The sequence below is a fragment of the Somniosus microcephalus genome, chromosome 12 (genome assembly GCF_052327205.1).
Source record: "Somniosus microcephalus isolate GS21.2 chromosome 12, FLI_Smic_1.0, whole genome shotgun sequence".
Classification (NCBI taxonomy): Eukaryota; Metazoa; Chordata; class Chondrichthyes; order Squaliformes; family Somniosidae; genus Somniosus; species Somniosus microcephalus.
In genome coordinates this window covers 6,937,391-6,962,725 of record NC_140998.1, presented here as the reverse complement: position 1 = coordinate 6,962,725, position 25,335 = coordinate 6,937,391, and the positions used below count along the sequence as shown (strand labels likewise).

General features: G+C 51.6%; 1 protein-coding gene across 2 annotated transcripts in view; it reads right to left on the bottom strand.

The window, feature by feature from the left end:
- Positions 1–25,335, bottom strand: part of LOC147109000 (cholesterol 24-hydroxylase-like) — a 103,944-nt gene that overhangs the window by 34,942 nt on the left and 43,667 nt on the right. For both annotated transcript variants that reach the window (XM_086002547.1, XM_086002548.1), the window contains exons 11-12: positions 8,061–8,133; positions 1,827–1,911 (exon numbers count right to left, since the gene is read on the bottom strand). In XM_086002547.1, coding sequence (XP_085858673.1) covers positions 1,827–1,911; positions 8,061–8,133 — 158 coding nt within the window. The remainder of the gene's footprint in view (positions 1–1,826; positions 1,912–8,060; positions 8,134–25,335) is intronic.

The following is a 25,335-nucleotide window of genomic DNA, read 5'->3' as shown; positions in this document are numbered from 1 at the left end:
TGTTGTGTGACTTCTTACATTTGTCCACCCCAGTCCAACACCGGCATCTCCACACCATAAACTTCTTTAAACACTTTACACACACCAAACACACTTACCTTTGCACTCATGCACCCATCACTCACCTGAACACTGACATCTCGACCCCTCCAAGTCCTTCAGCCCGACGGTCCACCTCGCTAACTTGGTGTGGTTTGGAGCCGTCGGGAATCCCACACTTCAGCAATAAAAATAGGGATTAGGCTAAAAACTGCCTGTTAACTACCTGTTAACAGGCAGTTAATTGGCACTAATCCCTTCCCGCCTCGGGTAGGCGGGTCTCAGTGCGGGGCAGGTACCCGCCTCCTTTGAAACTGGCATGGAGGCGGGTTGGGTGCGGGATGGGGTCGGGACCCCTGATTTCGGGATTTTAACCCCCCCCACGCCTCCAATTCTGACTCCACGGCCCAATGAAAATCCTGCCCATGAGTCTGCAAAGGGATATAGATAGACTAAGTGAGTGGGCAATAAGGCGGCAGATGGAATGTAATATGAGGAAATGGTAGGAAGAATAGAAAAACAGAATATTTCTTAATGGTGAGAAACTATTAAATGTTGGTGCTCAGAGAGATTTAGGTGTCCTCATTACAGGAAACACAGAGAGTTCGCGTGTAGGTACAGCAAGCAATTGGGAAGGCAGATGGCATTTTGGCATTTATTGCAAGGGGGTTGGAGTATAAGAGTAAGGAAGTCTTGCTCCAATTGTACAGGGCCTTGGTGAGACCACACCTGGAGTACTGGGCACAGTTTTGGTCTCCTTATCTAAGGAAGGATATACTTGCCTTGGAGGCGGTGCAACGAAGGTTCACTAGATTGATTCCTGGGATGAGAGGGTTGTCCTATGAGGAGAGATTGTGTAGAATGGGCCGATACTCTCTGGAGTTTAGAAGAATGAGAGGTGATCTCGTTTAAACATATTAGATTCTGAGGGGGATTGACAGGGTAGGTGCTGGAAGGTTGTTTCCCCTGGCTGGAGTGTCTAGAACTAGGGGGCATAGTCTCAGGATTTAAGACTGAGATGAGGAGGATTTCTTCACTCAGAGGGTTGTGAATCTTTGGAATTCTTTGCCCCAGAGGGCTGTGGATGCTGAGTCTTATGGGGAGCGGGCAGGGAAGTGGAGTTGAGGCCAAGATCAGATCAGCCATGATTTTATTGAATGGCGGAGCAGGCTCGAGGGGCCAAATGACCGACTCCTGCGTCTTATGTTCTAAATCTTGTTAAGTGGCCCTCCAGCTCAGATAACTGGCCAGCCCTGGCTGAGAGGGTTATGAGGACAGATTTCATAAACTTGGTTTGTATTTGCTTTGAGTTTAGAAGGTTGAGGGGTGATCTAATTGTGGTCTTTACAATGACAAAAGGATTCGATCGGGTAGATAGAGGGAAACTATTTCCTCTGGTGGGGGGAGTCCAGAACAAGGGGGCAGAACCTTAAAATTAGAGCCAGGCCGTTCAGGGGTGACGTCAGGAAGCACTTCTTCACACAAAGGGTGGTGGAAATCTGGAACTCTCTCCCCCAGAAAGCTTTGGATGCCGGAGGTCAATTGGAGCTTTCAAGACTGAGCGCGATAGAGTTTTGCTGGGTCAGGATATTACTAGGTCACAGAACAAAGGTGGGTAAATGGGGTTGAGATACAGATCAGCCAATTTCTAACTGAATGATGGAGCAGGCTCGAGGAGCTGAATGGCCGCCTCCTGTTCCTATGGGAGGGCTTGTCTTATGTGTGTATATCCAATCAGAATGAGTTTGAGGCTATACAAATGCATTTAATCCAATCAGAAACTGTACCTGATTCAGGTACTGCAATTTGCCAATATCTTCATCAGTGACTTCTCGCTTCATACCGACAACTTCATCAACTTCTGCTTGTAACCTTAAGAAGTAGAAAGAGAAATCACACAGTCTAGGAACACAGGAGTGTACAGAGGTTATATTCCCTGGAGAAGAGGAGGGTAAGGAGTGATTTATACAAGGTGATTAACATAACATTTTATCCCTGTGGGAGCTTGCTGTGTGCAAATTGGCTGCCACGTTTCCTACATTACAACAGTGACTACACTTCAAAAGTAAATCATTGGCTCTAAAGAGCTCTGGGACGCCCTGAAAGGCGCTATAGAAATGCAAGTCTTTCTTTTTAATGAAGAGGATTGACAGGGTAGATAAGGTGACTCTTCCCTCTCGTAGGAGAATCCAGAACAAGGAGTCAGAATCATAGAATTTGAGTTAAACAATTCAAAGCCAGCCCAGGAAAGGTTTCTTCAATCAATGGGTTGTGAGAAAGTGGCACACACTGTCCCAGGAGATTAGCGACAGAGAGTCAACTGAGGTGTTTAAAAGGGAGAACCTTTGGGATGGAAGGGTACCATGGCTATGGGGAAAAGGCCGAGAACTGGCATGAGAGATAGAAAGAAAGAACTTCCATTCCTACAGCCCCTCTCATGACATCAGGACATCCCAAAGCGCTTTACTACCAATGAAGTACGTTTGAAGTGCAGTAATGTAGGAAATGCGGCAGCCAATTTGCGCACAGCAAGCTCCTACAAACAGCAATGAGATAATGACCAGATAATCTGTTTTAGTGATGTTGGTTGAGGGATAAATATTGGCCCAGGACACCGGGGAGAACTCCCCCCTGCTCTTCATCAAATAGTGTCTTGGTTTAACATCTCATCTGAAAGACGGCACCTCAGACATAGAAACATAGAAGATAGGAGCAGGAGTAGGCCATTCGGCCCTTCGAGCCTGCTCTGCCATTCAACGAGATCATGGCTGATCATCCAAATTCAGTACCCTGTCCCTGCCTTCTCCCCATATCCCTTGATCCCTTTAGCCTCAAGAAATATATCCAACTCTTTCTTGAATATATTTAATGAACTGGCCTCCACCGCCCTCTGTGGCAGAGAATTCCACAGGTTCACCACTCTCTGGGTGAAGAAGTTCCTCCTCATTTCAGTCCTAAATGGCTTACCCCTTATCCTTAGACTATGACCCCTGGTTCTGGACTCCCCGGCCATCCGAAACATCCTTCCTGCATCTAGTCTGTCCAGACCTGACAGAATTTTATAGGTTTCGATGAGATCCCCTCTCAATCTTCTAAACTCCAGTGAGTATAAGCCCAATCGACACAATCTCTCCTCATACGTCATTCCTGCCATCCCAGGTATCAGCCTGGTGAATCTTTGCTGCACTCCCTCCATGGCAAGAACGTCCTTCCTCAGGTAAGGTGACCAAAACTGCACACAATACTCAAGGTGCGGTCTCACCAAGGCCCTGTACAACTGTAGCAAGACATCCTTGTTCCTGTACTCGAACCCTCTTGCTATGAAGGCCAGCATACCATTTGCCTTCTTAACCGCCTGCTGCACCTGCATGCTTACCTTCAGCGACTGGTGCACAAGAACACCCAGGTCTCTTTGCACTTCCCCTTCTCCCAATCTATTGCCATTCAAATAATAATCTGCCTTCCTGTTTTTGCCACCAAAGTGGATAACCTCACATTTATCCACATTATAGTGCATTTGCCATGTTTCTGCCCAATCACCCAACCTGTCCAAATCGTACTGGAGTTTCACGACATCCTCCTCACAGCATACCCTCCTGCCCAGCTTTGTGTCGTCTGCAAATTTGGAGATATTACATCCAATTCCCTCGTCCAGATCATTAATATATATTGTGAACAGCTGGGGTCCTAGGACCGATCCTTGCGGTACCCCACTAGTTACTGCCTGCCACTCGGAAAACGACCCGTTTATTCCAATTCTTTGCTTTCTGTCCGCCAACCAGTTCTCTATCCAAGTCAATACCTTTGCTCCTATCACTCCTCAATTTCTAATTCCACAAGGATCAGGATCCTATTGCTGACCCTCCATAGATAGGGCCCGAGGGATGCACAGCATTGACACTATCTGCAGTAACCAGAGGGATCAACCCTCCTACATTCAGTGGGAGTTACAATGACCCACCCCTGCGTCAGGATTGTGATATTATTCTCTTGCTTTCTTCTGCACTGCAGCAGAGTACGGTTGCTTTACTATAAGAATAAAAGAATCAGGAGCAGGAGTAGGATATATGGCCCCTTGAGCCTGCTCTGCCATTCAATAAGATCATGGCTGATCATCAACCTCAGTATAAATGACCTGGATATTGGAATACAAAGTAGAATTTCTAAATTTGCCGATGACACCAAACTTGGGGGTGTGGCAAACAGTGATGATGATCCCAATCGACAGCAACAGGATATAGAAAGGCTAGCAGAATGGGCAGACAAGTGGCAGATGGAATTTAATACAGAGAAGTGTGAGGTGATGCATTTTGGCAGAAGGAACAGGGAGAGGCAATATACATTTAATGGCACAGTTTTAAAGAGTGTGCAGGGACAGAGGGACCTGGGAGTTAATGTGCATAGGTCCCTGAAGGTGGCGGGACATATTGAGAGTGTGGTTAGCAAAGCATATGGGATCTTGGGCTTCATAAATAGAGGTATTATGGCCCAGAAATTCCATTCGCAGACCTCCCGTGGGCGGAGGGCTGCGATTTGGAAAAATCTCCACCTGGACCAGAGGGCTCCCGGGAGGCGCAGAGTTCCGTTGCTGGGCCTCTCCAAACTGCCGGTGCGCAGGGCACGCGTATCCCGGGGTGCAGGCGGTTCGCAGCGTCCCGGGATCACGTGGGCCATGGGGAGCCAATCAGAGAAGGGAATCTCCATTCATAGATTTGACAGGAAGACCTGTCAAATATATGAATGGAGATCACCCCCAAAACATAGTAAAACTTCAAATACATTTTAAAAAACATCACATTTTTAAAATGACTTGAAATTACATAAATTAACTATTGTAAACAAAAATTTAAATTTTTGAAAAAAAAATTAAAGTTTTTAACGGGACTAAAAATAAACTTACCTTTCTTTAAAGTATTTTTAAATGATATAAATCAGTGGAAAAAAATTTTTTTTTGTTGCTTCTTTTCAACTCTTAGCCTGGTAAAAGCAGACCTTGCGCTTTTACAGGCACAAGAATTGTAAGTGTTTTCTGTGGGCGGAGGGTCTCCAAAAAACGGAACTCTCCGCCCACAGAGGCCCTTCTCCAGGGCAGCGGGAGGATCTGTCAAGAGCTTTCTTGACAGATCGGAAATGCTGGTTTCCAGCGCATGTGCAGTGCATGCCTGAAACCGGCATTTCCAATGTCCCAACGGGTGGGTACACAGCGCGTACACACCCGTAGGGATCGGAATTTCTGCCCCATTAAGTACAAAAGTAGAGAAGTTATGCTGAACCTTTATAAAGCGCTGGTTAGGCCACAACTGGAGTATTGCGTCCAGTTCTGGTCACCACACTTTAGGAAGGATGTGAAGGCCCTTGAGAGGGTGCAGAGGAGATTTACCAGAATGGTTCCGGGATGGGGGATCTTAGCTACAAGGACAGGTTGGAGAAGCTGGATTTGTTTTCATTAGAGCAAAGGAGGTTGAGGGGTGATTTGATAGAGGTGTACAAGATTATGACGGGTTTGGATAGGCTAGATGGGGAAAGGCTGTTCCCACTAGTTGATGGTACAAGGACTAGGGGACACAGATTTAAGGTTTTGGGCAAGAGATACAGGGGGGACGTGAGGAAAAACTTTTTTACGCAGCGAGTGGTGAGGACCTGGAACTCGCTGCCGACGGAAGTGGTGGAAGCGGAGACACTCAATGTTTTCAAGGGGAGGCTGGATAGGCACTTGAGGGAAATAAACTTGCAGGGCTACAGGGATAGAGCGGGGGAATGGGACTGACTGGATTGCTCTACAGAGAGCTGGCACGGACTCGATGGGCCGAATGGCCTCCTTCTGTGCCGTTATAACTCTATGACAACTCCACTTTCCTGCCCTATCCCCATATCCCTTGATTCCCCTCGAGTCCAAAAATCTGTCTATCTCAGCCTTGGATATACTCAACGATTCAGCATCTACAGCCCTTTGGGGCAGAGAATTTCAAAGTTTCACACCCCTCTGAGTGAAGAAATTCCTCCTCATCTCAGTCTTAAAAGGCTGACCCCTTATCCTGAGACTATGTCCCCTAGTTCTAGACACTCCAACCAGGGGAAACAACCTCTCAGCATCTATCCTGTTAATTCCCCTCAGAATCTTGTATGTTTCAATGAGATCACCTCTTATTTCTTCTAAACTCCAGAAAATATAGGCCCAAACTACTCAGGGGTCGATTTTCCCGAAGCTGTCGGGAAGAAGGCGGGACTACAACTTTCGGGTTTTAGACCCACCTACATCGACGTCCGGCCAATCCGCGCGATTTTCCCTTGATTGACCTTGTTGAGCCCGCCCAGCGGGCTCAGCAGGCCAATTAAGGGCCACCCGGCAACAGGTGACATCACAGACTGCAATTTCATCTGTCAAGAGTTCTTGACAGATGAAATATCAGTGTTTCACAGCTGTTTGAAGCTGCCAGACACTGACAGTCTGAGTTCTAACCTGAGTCCTTCTACGCAGACTCAGTTAGAACTCTCAGCAGCACTCAAAGCTGAAGGCTGTCACTTTTCACAGATCGCAGCCATTCAGCTTTAAGTGCCGGCTGAGTGATGGGCTCCCGACGGCTACAGGAAGAAAGGCTGTTAAGGTAAGTACAGGTAAGTAAAAGTTCTTTACACACTTTAGACACACCAAACACACTTACCTTTGCACTCATGCACCCATCACTCACCTGAACACCGACATCGCGACCCCTCCAACTCCTTCAACCCGACGGCCCGCCTGCTCTAACCTGGTGTGGTTTGGAGCCGTCGGGAATCCCACACGACACCCCTCAAAATAGGGATTAGGCTAAAAACTGCCTGTTAACTACCTGTTAACAGGCAGTTAATTGGCACTAATCCCTTTCCACCTGGGGTCGGCGGGTCCCAGTGCGGGGTGGGTACCCGCCGCCTCTGAAACTTGCGTGGAGTGGGGTTTTGGGCGGGATGGTGTCGGGACCCCCGAATTCGGGATTTCCCCCCCCCACACACCTGAAACCCTGCCTGACGGCTCCCCGAAAATCGACCCCTCAATCTCTCCTCATAGGACAACCTTCTCATCCCAGGGATCAATCTATCTCAGTCCCACTTCCTCCCGGACCACATGCTCCTGGATCTTTGGCCCTGCGCCCTCCGTGATCCCTGGCATCAGTTTATTCCCATTGCCTGGCCCTGCTGTCCCCAGCTCCTGGGCCCGGTCCACAACACCGCTCCCTCCCCAATCCCTCTCCCCAACACCGCTCTCTCCCCAACACCGCTCTCTCCCCAATCCCTCTCCCCAACACCGCTCTCTCCCCAATCCCTCTCCCCAACACCGCTCTCTCCCCAATCCCTCTCCCCAACACCGCTCTCTCCCCAATCCCTCTCCCCAACACCGCTCTCTCCCCAATCCCTCTCCCCAACACCGCTCTCTCCCCAATCCCTCTCCACTCCACGTTCCCTGGCCCCGCTCCCTCCCCAATCCCTCTCCCCAACACCGCTCTCTCCCCAATCCCTCTCCCCAACACCGCTCTCTCCCCAATCCCTCTCCCCAATCCCTCTCCCCAACACCGCTCTCTCCCCAATCCCTCTCCCCAATCCCTCTCCCCAACACCGCTCTCTCCCCAATCCCTCTCCCCAACACCGCTCTCTCCCCAATCCCTCTCCCCAATCCCTCTCCCCAACACCGCTCCCTCCCCAATCCCTCTCCCCAACACCGCTCTCTCCCCAATCCCTCTCCCCAATCCCACTCCCCAATCCCTCTCCCCAATCCCTCTCCCCAATCCCTCTCCCCAACACTGCTCTCTCCCCAATCCCTCTCCCCAACACCGCTCTCTCCCCAATCCCTCTCCCCAACACCGCTCTCTCCCCAATCCCTCTCCACTCCACGTTCCCTGGCCCCGCTCCCTCCCCAATCCCTCTCCACTCTACGTTCCCTGGCCCCGCTCCCTCCCCTATTCTCAGATTCTTCTTCCTCCCCAGTCCCAGGCCCCTCCAGATCCCTGGCCTCACTCTCTCCAATCACGACCCCCCGCTCTCCTTACTTCGCTGTTATTTCAGGTTGTCGTGTCAGCTCCATGATGGTGAAAGAAATCAGGTTGGCCGTCGTCTCCTGACCTGTGAGGAACAGAACAAATCATCTTTATAAATCACTGGTTCGGCCCCAGCTGGAGTATGTTCAGGACTTGGAGAGGGTGCAGAGGAGATTTTTTTTTTCTTTATTCGCTTATGGGATGTGGGCGTCGCTGGCACGGCCAGCATTTATTGCCCACCCCTAGTTGCCCTTGAGAAGGTGGTGGTGAGCCGCCTTCTTGAACCGCTGCAGTCCGTGTGGTGAAGGTACTCCCACAGTGCTGTTAGGGAGGGAGTTCCAGGATTTTGACCCAGCGACGATGAAGGAACGGCCGATATATTTCTAAGTCAGGATGGTGTGTGACTTGGAGGGGAACTTGGAGGTGGTGGTGTTCCCATGCGCCTGCTGTCCTTGTCCTTCTAGGTGGTAGAGGTCGCGGGTTTGGGAGGTGCTGCGGAAGAAGCCTTGGCGAGTTGCTGCAGCGCATCTTGTAGATGGTACACACTGCAGCCACGGTACGCTGGTGGTGGAGGGAGTGAATGTTTAAGGTGGTGGATGAGGTGCCAATCAAGCGGGCTGCTTTGTCCTGGATGGTGTCGAGCGTCTTGAGTGTTGTTGGAGCTGCACTCATCCAGGCAAGTGGAGAGTATTCCATCACACTCCTTACTTGTGCCTTGTAGATGGTGGAAAGGCTTTGGGGAGTCAGGAGGTGAGACACTCGCCGCAGAATACCCAGCCTCTGAACTGCACTTGTTGCCACAGTATTTATGTGGCTGGTCCAGTTAAGTTTCTGGTTAATGGTGACCCCAAGGATGTTGGTAGTGGGGGATTTGGCGATGGTAGTTGTGGGAGTTGTGTATAGGCCACCAAACAGTAGTGGTAATGTAGGGCACCGTATCAATCAAGAGATTAGAAGTGCATGTAACAAGGACAATACGGTAATCATGGGGGACTTTAATCTACATATTGACTGGGCAAATCAAATTACCACTAATGGTGTGGAGGACGAATTCTTGGAATGCATGCGAGATGGTTTCCTGGATCAGTCTGTGGAGGAACCAACCAGGGAACAGGCTATTCTGGATCTGGTACTGTGTAATGAGAAAGGGCTAATCAATAATCTTGTGGTAAAGGGGCCTTTAGGGATAAGTTACCATAATATGATTGAATTTAATATTAAGTTTGAGAGTGATGTAGTCCAATCTGAAACTAAGGTCTTCAATCTAAACAGAGGAAACTACAAGGGTATGAGGGACAAGTTGGCCATGGTAGATTGGGAGACTACACTAAAAGGTATGAAGGTGGACATACAATGGCTAACATTCAAGAAAATAATGCATAATGTTCAACAAACATATATTCCTCTAGGGCATAAAAACGCAAAAGGAAAAGTGATCCAACCATGGCTAACAAAAGAAATTAGTATTAAGTCAAAGGAGGAAGCTTATAAAGTTGCCAGAAAAAGCAGTCAGCCTGAGGATTGGAATCTTTTTAGAAATCAGCAAAGGGGGACCAAGAAATTGATAAAGAAAGGGAAAATGGAATAGGAGCACAAACTAGCGAAAAACATAAAAACAGATTGTAAAAGCTTCTATAGGTATGTGAAAAAGAAAAGACTGGTGAAGGTAAATGTAGGTCCTTTACAGTCAGAGACAGGAGAATTTATAATGGGGAATGAGGAAATGGCAGAGAAATTAAATAAATACTTTGTTTCTGTCTTCACAGAGGAAGACACAAAAAAACCTCCCAGAAATATGAGAAAACCAAGGGTGTGGAAAGAATGAGGAACTTAAAGAAATGATTATTAGTAAAAAAACAGTACTAGCAAAAATAATGGGACTAAAAATCAATAAATCTCAAGGACCGGATGGCCTACATCCTAGGGTTATGAAAGAGGTGGCCATTGGGATAGTGGACGCGTTGGTTGTCATCTTCCAAAATTTTATAGATTCTGGAATGGTTCCTGCAGATTGGAGGATAGCAAATGTAACCCCACTGTTTAAGAAAGGAGGGAGAGAGAAAACGGGGAACTACAGACCTGTTAGTCTCACATCAGTAGTTGGGAAAATGCTGGAATCTATTATAAAGGATGCAATAACTGGGCACTTAGAAACTAAAAGTAAGATTGGGCAGAGTCAACATGGATTTATGAAAGGGAAGTCCTGTTTGACAAACCTATTGGAGTTCTTTGAGGATCTAACTAGTGGAGTAGACAAAGGGAAACCGGTAGATGTGATGTATTTGGATTTTCAGAAGGCCTTTGATAAGGTCCCACACAAAAGGTTGGTGAACAAAATTAGGGCACATGGAATTGGGGGTAATATACTAGCATGGATTGAGAATTGGTTAACAGACAGAAAACAAAGAGCAGGGATAAACGGGTCTTTTTCAGGATGGCAGGCTGTGACTAGTGGGGTACCGCAAGGATCGGTGCTTGGGCCCCAGCTATTCACAATCTATATCAATGATTTGGATGAGGGGACTAAATGTAACATTTCCAAATTTGCTGATGATACAAAGCTAGGTGGCAGTGTCAATTGTGAAGAGGATGTGAAGAGGTTTGAAGGGGATCTCGACAGGCTCAGTAAGTGGGCGAAAGCATGGCAGATGGAATATAATGTGGATAAATGTGAAGTTATCCACTTTGGTAGAAAAAACAGAAAGGCAGAGTATTTCCTAAATGGTGAAAGATTGGGGAATGCAGATGCTCAAAGGGACCTGGGTGTCCTTGTACATGAGTCACTAAAAGTGAATGTGCAGGTGCAGCAAGCCATTAGGAAGGCAAATGGTATGCTGGCCTTCATTACAAGAGGATTTGAGTACAGGAGTAAAGAAGTTTTACTCTAATTATTGAAGGATTCGAAAATTTCATACATCTCCCACCCCCCCGAAGATTTATTTGGTTTTTAAAAGAAACTCTGGTCAGACTGAGTTTTAAAATCCAGGGCACAACAAAATGGCTGCGGTCAGACCTCGTGACCGAAAGCCTGTCAGTTTCAATTCGGACCCTGGCAAGCTAACAGCTTGTGCATTTCAATGTCTGCAGCAAGGCGATCACGAAACCAGACAAGACTTTTGCATATGCATTGGGGACAAACTCAATTACAAGCAGACCTACGCATAAAGGCCATCAAGGTGTTTGCTCAAACAATCAAAATAATCAGCGGGGCCACCGAGACGGGGCTGGCCCCCATCAAAGCACCTGTTGGACAAAGGAGAGCAGTTGCAGAACCGGCAGGAACCGATTACCGGCCATCCAAGTCGATGGGCCAAGATCGATACCTTTTGTTTAATTCCAGCCCGCTCAAATCAGACAAAAGAATGAGCTGATTGAGCGTAGAGATAAGGGCTACCGAGGGGGGGTATAACTAGCCTCTCGAGAAGCCATTCGCTCTCTCTCGCCTCGCCTCCTGCGCCCTGCCTCGCCATCAACCAAGGAAGAAGACCAGCGAAGGAGAGCCCGTCCAAAGAGGTAGGATACCCTGTCAGAGACCTTTTAATTACTGGGGTATCTCTACCTGGACAGTGAAGTCTGTGCAACAGCGGGACCACGTGACATCAGCAGGCAACAGGGCAAAGGGGCAAGGCTTTCTTTCAACATCTCAGACCGGTGAGCATTATACTTCTGACCCATCGCAAGATAATCTAGCTAGGTGTAGAGGGTGGGAGTTAAGGGGATTGCTGAATTGTCATTTTAGCCATTTTCCCTCGATGTGCCGTTTCTCCTCCCCTGTTAAGTGTAAGTGTACTGCATTCATATCATCCTTTTGTATCGTATTGTTATCTTATTTTCTCTGTTAATAAATGTTGGTTTTCTTTGTACCAAACCACTGGTCTGCTCGTTTGTCTATATCGCTATCTGCCAATAAGCCCGGGGATCAGAACTAAGGGGTGAGCGATTCGAACCGCTCAGAGATAAGGCAGCCGGAGACATAACCGACTGGCCAAAGCAAGTAGCAAAACCCCCTACAGAATGGCGACCGGCGGCAGGACCCCGGCAGCAGTGTGCGATATAGCAGACAGTGGTGCGGACAAAGGAGCCGTAATGGAAGAGACGTTGTCCGATTATGTGTTTAGAAAGGTGAATATCACCAAGAAGTGGATACTCACCCTATTACAGGCTGAGTGTCCCGTAGATGCAGCCGCCCAGTAAACAACATAAGGGGTCAATAGAGAAAGCAGTGTGGCTTATGTGCTACAAGAAACAGGTCCTACTGTTGGACGGAGTTGTAGCAGCACAGGCTGCCAAGCTTAAGAAATCGGCCCTAGAAATCCAGGACAAGGAGATAGAGATACAGGATTAGGCTTTAGCAGAGGAGAAATTGATAGTGGCGCTTCAGGTGCTAAACCAAGAAAGAGTGCAGACGGCATAAGAACACCAGGCAAAAATAGAGCGCCTGGATAACCGGGTCGCTGAAGTTAAGAATAATACAAGAGCAAAAATAGAGCGCCTGGAATGCCAGACCGCCGAAGTCAAAGGTAGCGCAAGGTACAAGGTGGAGTGTTTGGAGTCCCAGGGCAGAGAGGCAAGAGGTAGTGAGATAAGGTTACAGGACACAATTGCCCGCCTAACCCAAGAGATAAGAGAACAGGAGGAGAAGGTTAAAGAAGTAAAGGCAGCATATAGGCTGGCTTGCGACCGAGGCTTTGAGGAAGCAGATCATGGCCTCTGTAGGGAAGAGATAGAAACCTTGAGTATGGCTTTAGCGAGGGCTAAGGGGATGATATGCCTTATCAGCCCAAAGGCAGGCCAGTGGGACTTTACCGGCAACCCAAGCAGAACGGTCCCACAGGCAGCGCAAAGAGATGAGCCAGCAAGGGAACCAGAGGTTTCACGGCCACCACCCATAGCTCCGAGCTTTCAGGAGGTCTGGCAGCATAGGGGGGTGGAAGATGAAGTGGTAGGGGAGGTACAGCAGCCCCCGCTAGACAGGCCGGGACCGGGACCGGTGTACCCCCTCCGACAACGGAGGTACGGCCCGCCCGGTGATGACGACGAACAAGGAGCCGTCCAAAACCAGTTTGTGGTACCGCATGGTACCCAGCAACTCAGTGCCATGGTTAGTCACATCCCCAAGCTCTCCGAAAAGGGAGACCCCTCACTGCATTTTAGAGAGATAGAACAGGCAGCTTGCGTTAATGGCTGCGATGACGCAGAGCAAGCCAAGATGCTGCTGTTTTCTCTGGAGGGTAAACTCCTCCAGACCCTATCAGATGAATGTAAGAAGGGGCAGAAGGGATACGATGACTTAAGGGATGAGATATTGGAGGCCATGGGTATGAATGACGGCAGCCCGTTCGCCCGTGTAGAAAGAACGGTACAGCTCCCAGGGGAGTCCCTGCAGGCGTTCGCAGACAGGCTGTGGTCAGTCTACCGGAGGGCGTGCCCGGGAACGCCGGCACGAACGTTGATGGACCAAGACCAATTGGCCCACTGGCTCCGTTGTCTAATGACAAACTGCCTGCCTCAAATCCGAGCCCAGGCTGCGGCCTGGTTTGACCTCCATAGCCCCCAGACCACCGAGGAAACGGTGATCCGCCAGCTCACGATAGCATTTAAAAATATAAGGGGTATCGAGATGCCCCAACCCAAGGGGAAAGTCCATGAGGTTAAACCTGGGGGCCAGAATAAGAAAGCGTGGCACCAGGAGGGAAACCGTCCCTCCCAGAATAAGTTGAACTGTTACGGTTGCGGGAAGGATGGTCACTGGCGAAAGGATTGTAAGAATCCCTGGAAGGAGAATAAGGGGAAGAATTCACCAGCCCCAGCCCAAAAGGCAGGGCCAGGTATCCCTCCCGCTGCGATCGAGCCACTCCTGGAGTCGTTACAGTCCCTACGATCTCTCCTCCTGGCCAGCCAGGGGAAAATAGCAGCCACCACCAGTGCTTTGGCCCTGTTTGCCCCATCCCACTCCCAGCAATGACTAGAGCCAGCGCAGCCTGTCGACCTGTGTCCCCGCAAAAACGCTGAGGGGAGCAGGCCCTATGTTAGGATGGGGGTGAAGACGGTGCAGGGGAGATATTCGGTGGACACTGGAGCTTCCAGCACGGTGGTCCATTCGGAAGACCCGACCAATTCACCCCGGTCTAACAAGGTCCCATTTAGCTTAATGGGACCCACAGGGAACGAGCAGGCTGGGGAAAGGTCAAAACCTTTGGCCATAGGTTTAGGGTCCCTCCATACCACGTGGGAGGGTAACCAAAAGACTGACGAGGTGGCCAAGCAGTGGGGCAGGGAAAGAGAGTTCTGGGATCCCTGTAGAGCAGGCCCGGTAGCAGCAATCCGGGACAAGGGAGGCACACAGGGGGTAGCTTTGGCCCCGGACCAAAAGCAGGTCCAAGCCCAAGATCCCGCCTTTAAGGCCGCCCTGGCAAGGAGAAAGAATTTAGAACAGGGTTACTGGCAGGCTGCTAGTTATATCAACCAGTGTAAGCTGTTTAAGCCGGAGGCGAAGAAGCAGGCAGCTGTGATCCAACCCGAGGTTAGAAATCCTCAGCCCGCAGCGGGCGCGCACACACAGGCTGCACGCGCAGGCGCAGTCGCGTGCGTCGAGGGAGGAGTCCCCCAGCGCCTTGTTCAGACCACTCCCCCCTCCTTTGGGATTCCGAGGAGGAGGAGCCTGAGCCAGATGGCCCCGCCCCCGACCCAGGTTTTGAACCTGGAGGTGGAGACCCTCAGCCACCGGCAGCCGGCGGCGGGAGATTACCGGTCCCCAGTTCAGGTTTGGGAGGGGAGGGACCCCAGGGAGAAGATCCCCAGCCAGCGAGAAATGCAGTCCGAGCAAAAGGCCCGCTCACCAGGGTAGCCCCACCAGTAGCACTTCCTAGGAGGTCCCCTTGGACACCCCAGCCTAGGAAGGCATGGTCGCTGGCTCCCCAGTTTGAAAGGGCAACCTCCCGAGTTAAAGAGAAGTCGGAAGACAAAGGTCCCCAGCTAGCAGCTACAGACTGCAAGGGACCGGAAGTGCAGGTCAGTGCAGCCACGCTGCAGGGAGCAGCCTGCAACAGCCCAGACAGGAATTAGGCTGGCCGCTCGGACACGGGCGGCAGATGTATATAGTTTTAGTAGTTTAAGTTTATAGTGTTAAGTTAGGCTATTTTAATTTAATTCTAAGTAAGGAACAGTTAGTTTCGATTTAAGTATGAAGCCGTCTCAGAGTATTGTCCATGTGAGTCAAGGTCGCGGGACCCGACCATACGTCACCCGAGCCAGCGAGTCTCCAGGGAACCTGGCTAGATGCCTTTATGTCTATTGCAGGAAATTTCGGAATGTACGGAGGCGTAATCCTGCTCGCCCTGCTCGGGCTGAGCATCGGTAGGAGAGGGGACGTCGAGGACCACCACATCTTCGGGTGCTCGGGGAACAGGGCGCCGGTGGCGGTCGACGGTAGCGGCATACGGGAGGCGGAGGAGACAACCGCTTACTTCCACGAGGGAACGTGGCCGGGGTGGCTGGGATCCAATTCGTCCCAGTACTCCAGCCAGACCGGGTTCACCTACGGGGAGGCCTCCCTCCTGTTCCCCAAGATACGGATCGTCACTCCCAGGATTAGCGTCACCGTGGGCAAAAGGATATGTTTAACATGCAAGTGACACGTTCCCCTGGATAGGTGATGGTGGCTCAGGAAACTAAGTAAAGGCATGGGGAACCCCAGAGTTGAGTGGGAACGACTGGGGAACAACACTCACAGGACCATTACAGGGACCCACGGGGGGGGTTAAGTGTGTGCTGGGATAAATGGTGGGAAGCGGATCAGGGGATCTATGTCTGTATGTGGGGATCAGAGAAGGCCTGCCCCACAGGCATTTCCATCATTTTCCGCAGCCAGTGGCAAAATAACGGGAGGGGGATGGACTGGGAGTCTTGCCTGGATGCATGCGCGATCCCATACTCCCCAATCTCGGTTAATGCCACTGAACTAGTGACCCGCCCCCGACAGCCCCTGCCCACGACCACGACGTCATGGACAGTAGCAGAGGGATGCCCCGCCACCACCAAGGGACCAGGGAACGGCTTGGTGCTAGTACCTACAGACCAGGTGCTGTATCAAGGAGTGCACTACGCAGTAGCCTCCGTGATTTTAAACCTCACTGAGGTACACCTACCCGCGTGGTGCCCCACAGAGACCGCGCAGTTGTATCAAGCCCTCTTAAAAGATATGTTCCATAAATTTTATGAGTTTGATTTTTCAGACATTGACAGGACCAGACTATACGCCCACGAGCTTTTGGACGGGATTGGGAGACAAAGAAGGGGTGCTTTTAACGATGTTTTAACATGGGGTCTTCTGTCATCAACAGCTTAGATGACATCGAGCTGCAGACCCAGATTAATGGTTTAAAAATGCAATTGAAGAAAATATTAATCGATGAGAATGAGGTGGTGGGTTCCGAGTTGCATGAGGACCAGGCCATGACACTCCACTTAAAGGAGATCATAGCGGAGCTGGATTAACATGCCAAAACGGTTAATGCTCTCATTAGGGAGGACAGAAATGCTTCTGACCAAGCTGCGCAGAATGAAGTGTGCGTGCTGTATGGGGCATGGTTGCTGGGCGAGGGCCGCAGCAATCTGGAGGATTTAAAGCAAGGTTTAGTCCCCTCCTGGATCAGCAACAAACACCTCGCAGCCCTCCACCCTTTTGAAAATGCATTAAGCCCGTGCCAGTTCCGGCTAGCTTCGGAGGCCTACCCAGTCCCAGTGGACTGTGGGCAGTCCAACCACACCATCATCGGGATAGTTGTAAGAATGCCGGTCATGGGCGGGACGGCCCGACCCGCGCCGGTGTACAGGGTAGAGAACATTGGAGTCATTCAGGGGGGTGCACACATTCGTTTTACAGCGGTCCCGCCCTACGTCATAAAGTGGGAGCATGCTATGACGGGCACTGACCTCTCGGGGTGCCGTAGCCAGGGAGCACACATCATCCTGTGTCTCCAGCACTTGAATGCCTAATCCAAACCACAGTGCGGGTTCAGAGCTGCTGGCGCGAAACCTATAAATTGTACCATGGAGGCAATGGCACAAGGCCATGTTCCCCCCCCAGGTAGCATATATAGGAGGTGGGACATATTGTGTCACCACAGGAGCACCTCACTGCCAGTACGGACAGCATAGCTGGTGTGCGGTGAGTGACAGCAGTTTCTGTTTCAAACCCGAGGCAGAAGTTCAAGTGGCACAAATACGAATTGTCCTCATTCCTGAACCCTCCACTGTTCACCTCACTGTGAAAGAGAATTTCACCCACCTGCAGAAATATGTTGCGCATTTTGGTTATCAGATTCCCCCTCTCCCTGGACACCTCACCAAATTGCTAAAAGCCGTTTTAGTGTCACAAAAACACTTCTTTACCCTGGAACAGAAGACTGTCCAGATAGGGGCCGACATTTTAGATACTACGACCCCACCCTGGTGGGACATTTTTGAAAATATAGAGGTCCCATCCTGGATCCGTATGGCATCCCACATCCTGGTGGTGTGTCAGTTAGGGATAGTTCTCTACCTGGTGTGCATCCAGTGTAGGAGAAAGGGTCCCAGATTAGAGTTTAAAACTAAAAAGGTGTGGAAGGAACATTATGCCCGGGTGGAAGAAGACACCCGTTCGAGTTTTGCGTCGCATCACTTAAACGTGATGGTCGTTGTTTGTTATTTTTAATATTGTTTCTTCGTTTCATTGCGTTATTTTAATAAAGATTGTGACTGTTTGATACTACAGAATAAAAATTTTGTAATGTACCAAGTGGTGCAGGGGTGTTGGACCCCCTCCATGCCTGGATTGTTTGTAACGAATCGTATTTGCCATCTGTAGATTCCTGTCGTACACCGTGTTTTCTCTAAGTACAGGAAATGTGGGCTGAGGGATTATGGATAGGTAAATACAGGGGAAGGTTATTTGTGGGGTGTGGTAAACCACTGTTGTTGTTGTTGTTGTTGTTGTTGCACACTGTTGTGCCTATGCATGCCTCAGCTGACTCCGCCCCTGGTTCCACCCACATGCCCGGGTATAAAGGTGACTGCTCTGCAGCCCCCTGCCCTTTTGGATACCAGGCAACCACGAGAGGCATGCTCTGTTCTTTGCTAATAAAAGCCTTTTAGTTACTCTCCTAACTCTCCGTCTTTTATGAGTAATTGATAGCGCATCAATTTTATTAGCAAAACAAAATGTCGGATCCAAATGCTGAACAGCAGGAGCTGCATCAACCGACGGCGCCAAACGCTGAGCAGCAGGCGTTGCTGCGAGCCCTCAGACCAACATGCCTGGACCTAGACCCCCAAGAAGCGGGTTCGGCTACCAAATTCGCACAATGGCTGCGTTGCTTCGAGGCTTACCTGAAAGCCTCAACTGTGACCCTAGACGAAAACAAGCTGCAAATCCTGGCCTCAAAGGTGAGCCACCAAGTTTACACACTAATCCAGGATGCGACGACCTACGCGGCGGCTATCGATCTGCTTAAAGGGCAATACGCACGCCCGGTAAATACAGTCTATGCCAGGCACCTCTTAAGATCCCGCAGACAGCAGCCCGGGGAATCGGTGGAGGCTTTCCTACGGGCACTACGGATACTCGGCCGAGGCTGCGATTGCAAAGAAGTATCAGCCGCAGCACACACGGAGGGACTGATCCGAGATGCTTTCGTTGCGGGTCTAAGGTCCGACTACTCCCGGCAGAGACTGTTGGAGAAGGGAGAAATAGACCTGAAAAAGGCAGTGTCCCTCGTGCTCTCGCTCAACGCGGCCCACAGGAATATGGACGCTTTCTCCCCTAACCACTCCGCACCGTGGACGCCGCAACCTTGGGTCATGAGACCGCCACCTCCAACTGCTGCAGTGATGTCCAAGGCGCAGAAATGTTATTTTTGTGGCCAGGCAAAACACCCCAGAGCACGCTGCCCGGCGAAAAACGCTACCTGCTCCGGCTGCGGGAAGAAAGGACACTATGTCAGCGCCTGCAAAGGTAAAACCGCTAACGCCAGCAGCGCCGCGTGCGAACCGTGGGGGCAGCCATCTTGTCCGCCATCTTGGGCTCCCCCAGCCGCGTGGGGATCGGGATCATGGGCGCCGCCATTTTGTCCGCCATCTTGGACGCCTCCAACTTCAATCACGGGGGACCCGGACTCAACCACCACCTCATCTGACGACCACATCGACTCGCTTGAACATACGCTGGCCTCCGTGACGCTGGACCAATCTCTCCCTCATCAACTGTCCAGGTCCATGATGGACATTACGGTAAACGGCCGCGCCACTATCTGCCTTTTTGACAGCGGGAGCACGGAGAGCTTAATCCACCCCGACACGGTGCGCAGTTACTCTCTCCAGGTCCTGCCGACGCGCCATCAGATCTCTATGGCTTCCAAAGCCCAGTCAGCGGACGTCGGTGGCTACTGTGTAGTGACCCTTTCAGTACGGGGCACAGAATACAAAAATTTTAAACTTCTGGTCCTGCCCCATCTCTGCGCTGCCGTTCTACTCGGGTTGGATTTTCAGTGCCACCTTAAGAGTGTCACATTAGCGTACGGCGGACCCCTCCCCCCACTCACAGTCTGCAGCCAGCAGCTTTTAAATCGCCCGCCGCGTACCATCTGCAGCCTCTCCACCCTTAAAGTTCCCCCCCCCTCCTTGTTCGCTAACCTCACCCGCGACTGTAAGCCCATCGCTACCAAAAGCAGGCGTTACAGTGCCGGGGATAGGAGCTTCATTAAATCCGAGGTAGCGAGACTCCTGAAGGAAGGGATTATTGAAAGTAGCACCAGCCCATGGCGAGCACAAGTGGTGGTGGTGAAGACTGGCGAAAAACAGCGCCTAGTTATTGACTACAGCCAATCAATCGCTACACCCAGCTAGATGCATACTCACTCCCCCGTATATCTGACATGGTCAATCAGATAGCACAATACCGGGTGTTCTCGACGATTGATCTGAAGTCGGCATACCACCAGCTCCCCATCAGGGCTGAGGACCGCCAGTACACAGCTTTTGAAGCTGACGGTCGTCTCTACCACTTCCTCAGAGTTCCCTTCGGCGTCACCAACAGGGTTTCAGTCTTCCAACGGGAGATGGACCGGATGGTCGACCAGAACGCGCTCCAGGCCACCTTCCCCTATCTGCGGCCACGACCAGCAGGACCATGATGTTAACCTAGAGAAATTCCTCCGTACGGCCCAGCAGCTGAATCTAACATACAACAAGGACAAATGTATGTTTCGTACCACGCGCCTTGCCATTCTTGGCTGCGTAGTGGAGAACGGAGTCATCGGCCCCGACCCCGACAGAATGCGCCCCCTTATGGAGCTCCCCCTCCCCCACTGCCAAAAAGCACTGAAGAGATGCCTAGGGTTTTTCTCGTACTATGCTCAGTGGGTGCCCAACTATGCGGACAAAGCCAGACCCCTCATCAAGTCCGCCTCCTTCCCCCTGACAGCAGAGGCATGTGCAGCCTTCACTCTCGTAAAAAGAGATATTGCGAAGGCCACAATGCACGCAGTGGATGAGTCCATCCCTTTCCAAGTGGAAAGCGACGCATCCGACTTCGCCCTAGCTGCAACCCTTAACCAGGCGGGGAGACCCGTGGCCTTTTTCTCAAGGACCCTCCAGGGCCCCGAGATTCGACACTCCTCTGTCGAAAAGGAGGCTCAGGCCATTGTGGAAGCGGTGCGACATTGGAGGCATTACCTGGCCGGAAAACAATTTACCCTGCTCACTGACCAGCGTTCAGTAGCTTTTATGTTTAATAATAAGCAGAGGGGCAAAATCAAGAATGACAAGATCTTGAGGTGGAGAATCGAACTCTCCACCTACAATTACGATATCTTGTACCGGCCCGGGAAACTCAATGAGCCCCCAGATGCCCTATCACGTGGTACATGCGCCAACACGCAGGTTGATAGACTGAAGACCCTCCACAATGACCTCTGCCACCCGGGGGTCACCAGGTTCTTCCATTTCATCAAATCCCGTAACCTGCCCTACTCCATCGAGGAGGTCAGGACCCTGACCAGGAACTGCCAAACCTGTGCCAAGTGCAAACCGCATTTTTATAGGCCAGACAGAGCGAGCCTGATCAAAGCCACGCGCCCCTTCGAGCGGCTGAGCGGCGATTTTAAAGGGCCCCTCCCCTCCTCTGACCGCAATGTGTACTTCCTCAATATAATTGACGAGTACTCCCGTTCCCCGTTTGCCATCCCTTGCTCAGACATGACCAGTACCACGGTCATTAAATGTCTGAATGACCTCTTCGCCTTGTTCGGTTTCCCTAGCTATATTCATAGCGACAGGGGCTCATCCTTTATGAGCGACGAACTTCGTCAGTACCTGCTCGCGAGAGGTATTGCTACAAGCAGGACCACCAGCTACAACCCCCGGGGGAATGGCCAGGTGGAAAGAGAGAATGCGACGGTCTGGAAGGCAGTCCTTTTAAACTTGAAATCTAAGGGCCTTCCTGATGTGCCTCAATAATTCCGAGATTCGAAGTTAGCAGAACAAAAACAAGGCTTTTATTAACTTAGAAAGTAACACGTAAGAGAGAGAGATGTCTTCCTTCTGGAGACTGAGGCCAGACTGAAGCTAGCTTACAAACGGGGCCAGGTATGGGCGGAGCCCTACACACAGCACATTCCAGCACATTCCAGTATACAGTACAGCACATTCCAGTACACAATACAATGAGGTCTGGGGGAAGGGAAATGACACTGAAACCGATCTCAGTCACAGGCAGTGGTGAATGGAATATTTCATCACATTCACCCCTTCTATAGATTTAGTCTGTTCGGGGGTTTGATAGTCCTCTGCGACCGACGTGGCTGTTGCGGTGCCACGGGTGTCGGCTGGGTGTCCCCGGTAGCCTCCTGGGTCTCTGCCGGGGGTGCCGCCAGGGTTGTTGGAGGGGTAGTTGGTGGGGGTGCCGTTGGTCGGTGTTCTTCCGGGGGTGATGAAAGAGTAGTGGGTGGGTAAGAGTTGCTGTGATCGTCGTTGCCGCTATTGCCGTGGTTGTTGTCAATGCCGGCTGGGGCGACGTCTTTTATGGACACGGTGTCCTCCCTTCCGTCGGCGTGCCGGACATATGCGTATTGGGGGTTGGCGTGGAGTAGGTGTACTGGCTCCACGAGAGGGTCCGTCTTGTGGCCCCTCACATGCCTTCGCACGAGTACCGGACCTGGGGTGGAGAGCCATGACGGCATGGATACGCCTGAGGTGGATTTCCGGGGAAAGACAAACATTCGTTCATGAGGCGTGGTATTAGTGGCCTTACACAATAGCGACCGTATCGAATGGAGCACATCCGAGAGGACTTCCTGCCAGTGGGAGATAGGGAGGCCCTTGGTCCTTAGAGCTAGAGTGACTGCTTTCCATACTGTCCCGTTCTCTCGCTCCACTTGGCCGTTACCCCGGGGGTTGTGGCTGGTGGTACGGCTCGTGGCGATCCCCTTGGACAGCATGTACTGGCGTAGCTCTTCACTCATGAAGGACGCCCCCCTATCCGTATGGATGTAGCTCGGCATACCGAACAGGCAGAACAGGCTGTTGAGGCATTTAATGACCGTGGCGCTGGTCATGTCTGGGCAGGGGAAGGCGAATGGGAACCGGGAGTATTCGTCCACAATGTTCAGGAAGTAAACATTGCGGTCGACGGGCGGGAGGGGGCCCTTGAAATCTAAGCTGAGCCGCTCAAAGGGCCGTGTAGCTTTGATTAAGTGGGCTCTATCTGGGCAGTAGAACCGAGGCTTGCACTCAGCGCAAGTGCGGCAGTTCCTGGTCAGGGACCGAACTTCCTCAATCGAGTAGGGTAAGTTACGGGACTTTATGAAGTGGAACAGCCGCGTGACCCCTGGGTGGCAGAGGTCGTTGTGGAGGGTCTGTAGCCGATCCCCGGTGGCGCTGGCACACATCCCTCGTGAGAGGGCATCAGGGGATTCGTTAAGGGCCCCTGGCCGGTAAATGATGTCGTACTCGAAGGTGGAGAGCTCGATCCGCCACCTAAGAATCTTATCATTTTTAATCTTCCCCCTCTGTTTATTATTGAACATAAACGCTACCGACCGCTGGTCGGTAAGTAGGGTGAAGCGTTTGCCGGCTAGGTAGTGGCGCCAGTGGCGCACTGCCTCCACGATGGCTTGGACCTCCTTTTCCACGGAGGAGTGTCTGATCTCGGGCCCTTGGAGGGTCCTCGAGAAGAAAGCTACGGGCCGCCCCGCCTGGTTGAGGGTGGCCGCCAAGGCGAAGTCAGACGCATCACTTTCCACTTGAAATGGAGTGTTCTCGTCCACTGCCTGTAGCGTGGCCCGCTCAATATCCTGCTTAATGCTTTTGAAGGCGGCGTGGGCCTCAGCAGAGAGCGGGAAAGAGGATGCTTTCAAGAGGGGGCGGGCTTTGTCGGAGTAGTTGGGGACCCATTGGGAATAATAAGAAAATAACCCCAGGCACCTTTTCAGGGCTTTGGGAGTGTTGGGCAGGGGCAGCTCCCGTAGGGGGCGCAATCGGTCGGGGTCTGGCCTGATTTCCCCATTCTCCACCACTCTGCCTAGTATGCAGAGGCGCGTGGTGTTGTAAACGCACTTGTCCTCGTTGTAGGTGAGGTTGAGTTTTTGTGCGGTTTTCAGGAACCTCTCGAGGTTCGAGTCGTGATCCTGCTGGTTGTGACCGCAGATGGTGACGTTGTCGAGGTAGGGGAAGGTTGCCTGCAAGTGGTGGTCATCGACCATGCGGTCCATCTCCCTCTGGAAGACCGAGACCCCATTCGTCACCCCAAAGGGGACTCTGAGGAATTGGTAGAGGCGCCCGTTCGCCTCGAAGGCGGTGTACAGGCGGTCCTCTGGTCTGATAGGGAGCTGGTGGTACGCTGACTTGAGGTCGATGGTGGAGAACACCCGGTATTGGGCGATTTGGTTCACCATTTCTGATATGCGGGGTAGCGGGTAGGCGTCTAGTAGGGTGTACCTGTTGATCGTTTGACTATAGTCGATCACCATCCGTTTCTTCTCGCTACCCCTTACCACTACCACTTGGGCGCGCCACGGGCTGTTGCTGCGTTCAATAATGCGCTCTTTCAGGAGCCTGTCTACCTCGGTCGCGATAAACCGCCTGTCCTCCCAGCTGTACCTCCTGCTTTTGGTCGCTATTGGCCGGCAGTTAGGGGTAAGGTTCGCGAATAGCGAAGGCGGCTTTACCTTCAGGGTAGCCAGACCGCACACTGTGAGGGGCGGCTGGGACCCACCGTACTTGAGCGTGATGCTTTGGTGGTTGCACTGGAAATCCAGGCCCAAGATCACGCTCGCACATAGGTTCTTCATGATTAATACTTTAAAATTATCATATACAGTTCCGTTAACGCACAATTGTACCGTGCAGTAACCCAGAATGGTCGATGTCTGGGTTTTATCAGCCATAGAGATGGTACCGAGTAGGGACCACCTTTAGGGAGAGTTGTTGTGCCAGTTCTGGGTGGATAAAGCTCTCCGTGCTTCCACTGTCAATTAAGCATTTAACCCGGCACCCGTTTACCTCGATGTCCACCATTGATCTGGATAGCGGGTGGGGCCTGGTCTGGTCCACTGTGACCGATGCCACTGTAGGGCCCTGATCGATACAAGATGGCGTCCACGCTGTCTGCTCACAAGATGGCGGACCCCACGAGGTCGGGCAAGATGGCGTCCAAGATGGCCGCTCCCACGGCGCACACGCGGCGGTGGCGGGTTTTCCGGCGGTTGGTTTTCCGGCGGGGTTCCCTCTGCACACCTTCCCGAAGTGCCCCTTCTTACCGCACTTAAAGCAGGTGGTGCCTTTCGCCGGGCACAGGTTTCTGGTGTGCTTTGGCTGCCCGCAGAAGTAGCAGTTGGGTCCCTGACGCGTCGCGGCTGTCGTAGGGCTTCTGGGGGGAGAGCGGGGCCCAGCCGGTGTCGGGCTGTCGGGCGGGGAAGATGCCTTCCAAGATGGCGGCGCCCTCGGTGCACACGTGGCAGCGTGGACGGCGCGGGCTGAAGAGTAGGCGTCCGAGTTTCTCTGGGCCACATCCAGTTTCAGGTCTGTTTCAGCCTGTTTCAGGTCCAACCCCGTTTTTTCCAGCAGTCTTTGCCGGATGTAAGTGGAGCTGAGGCCTGTGATGAAGGCATCGCGAACAAGCTCGTCAGTGTACACTGCGGCTTTTACATCTCGGCACTTGCAGTCTTTGCCAAGCATTTTCAGGGTGCTTAGGAACTCCTCCACCGATTCCCCAGGTCGCTGTGCGCGGGTAGCGAGCAGGTGCCTAGCA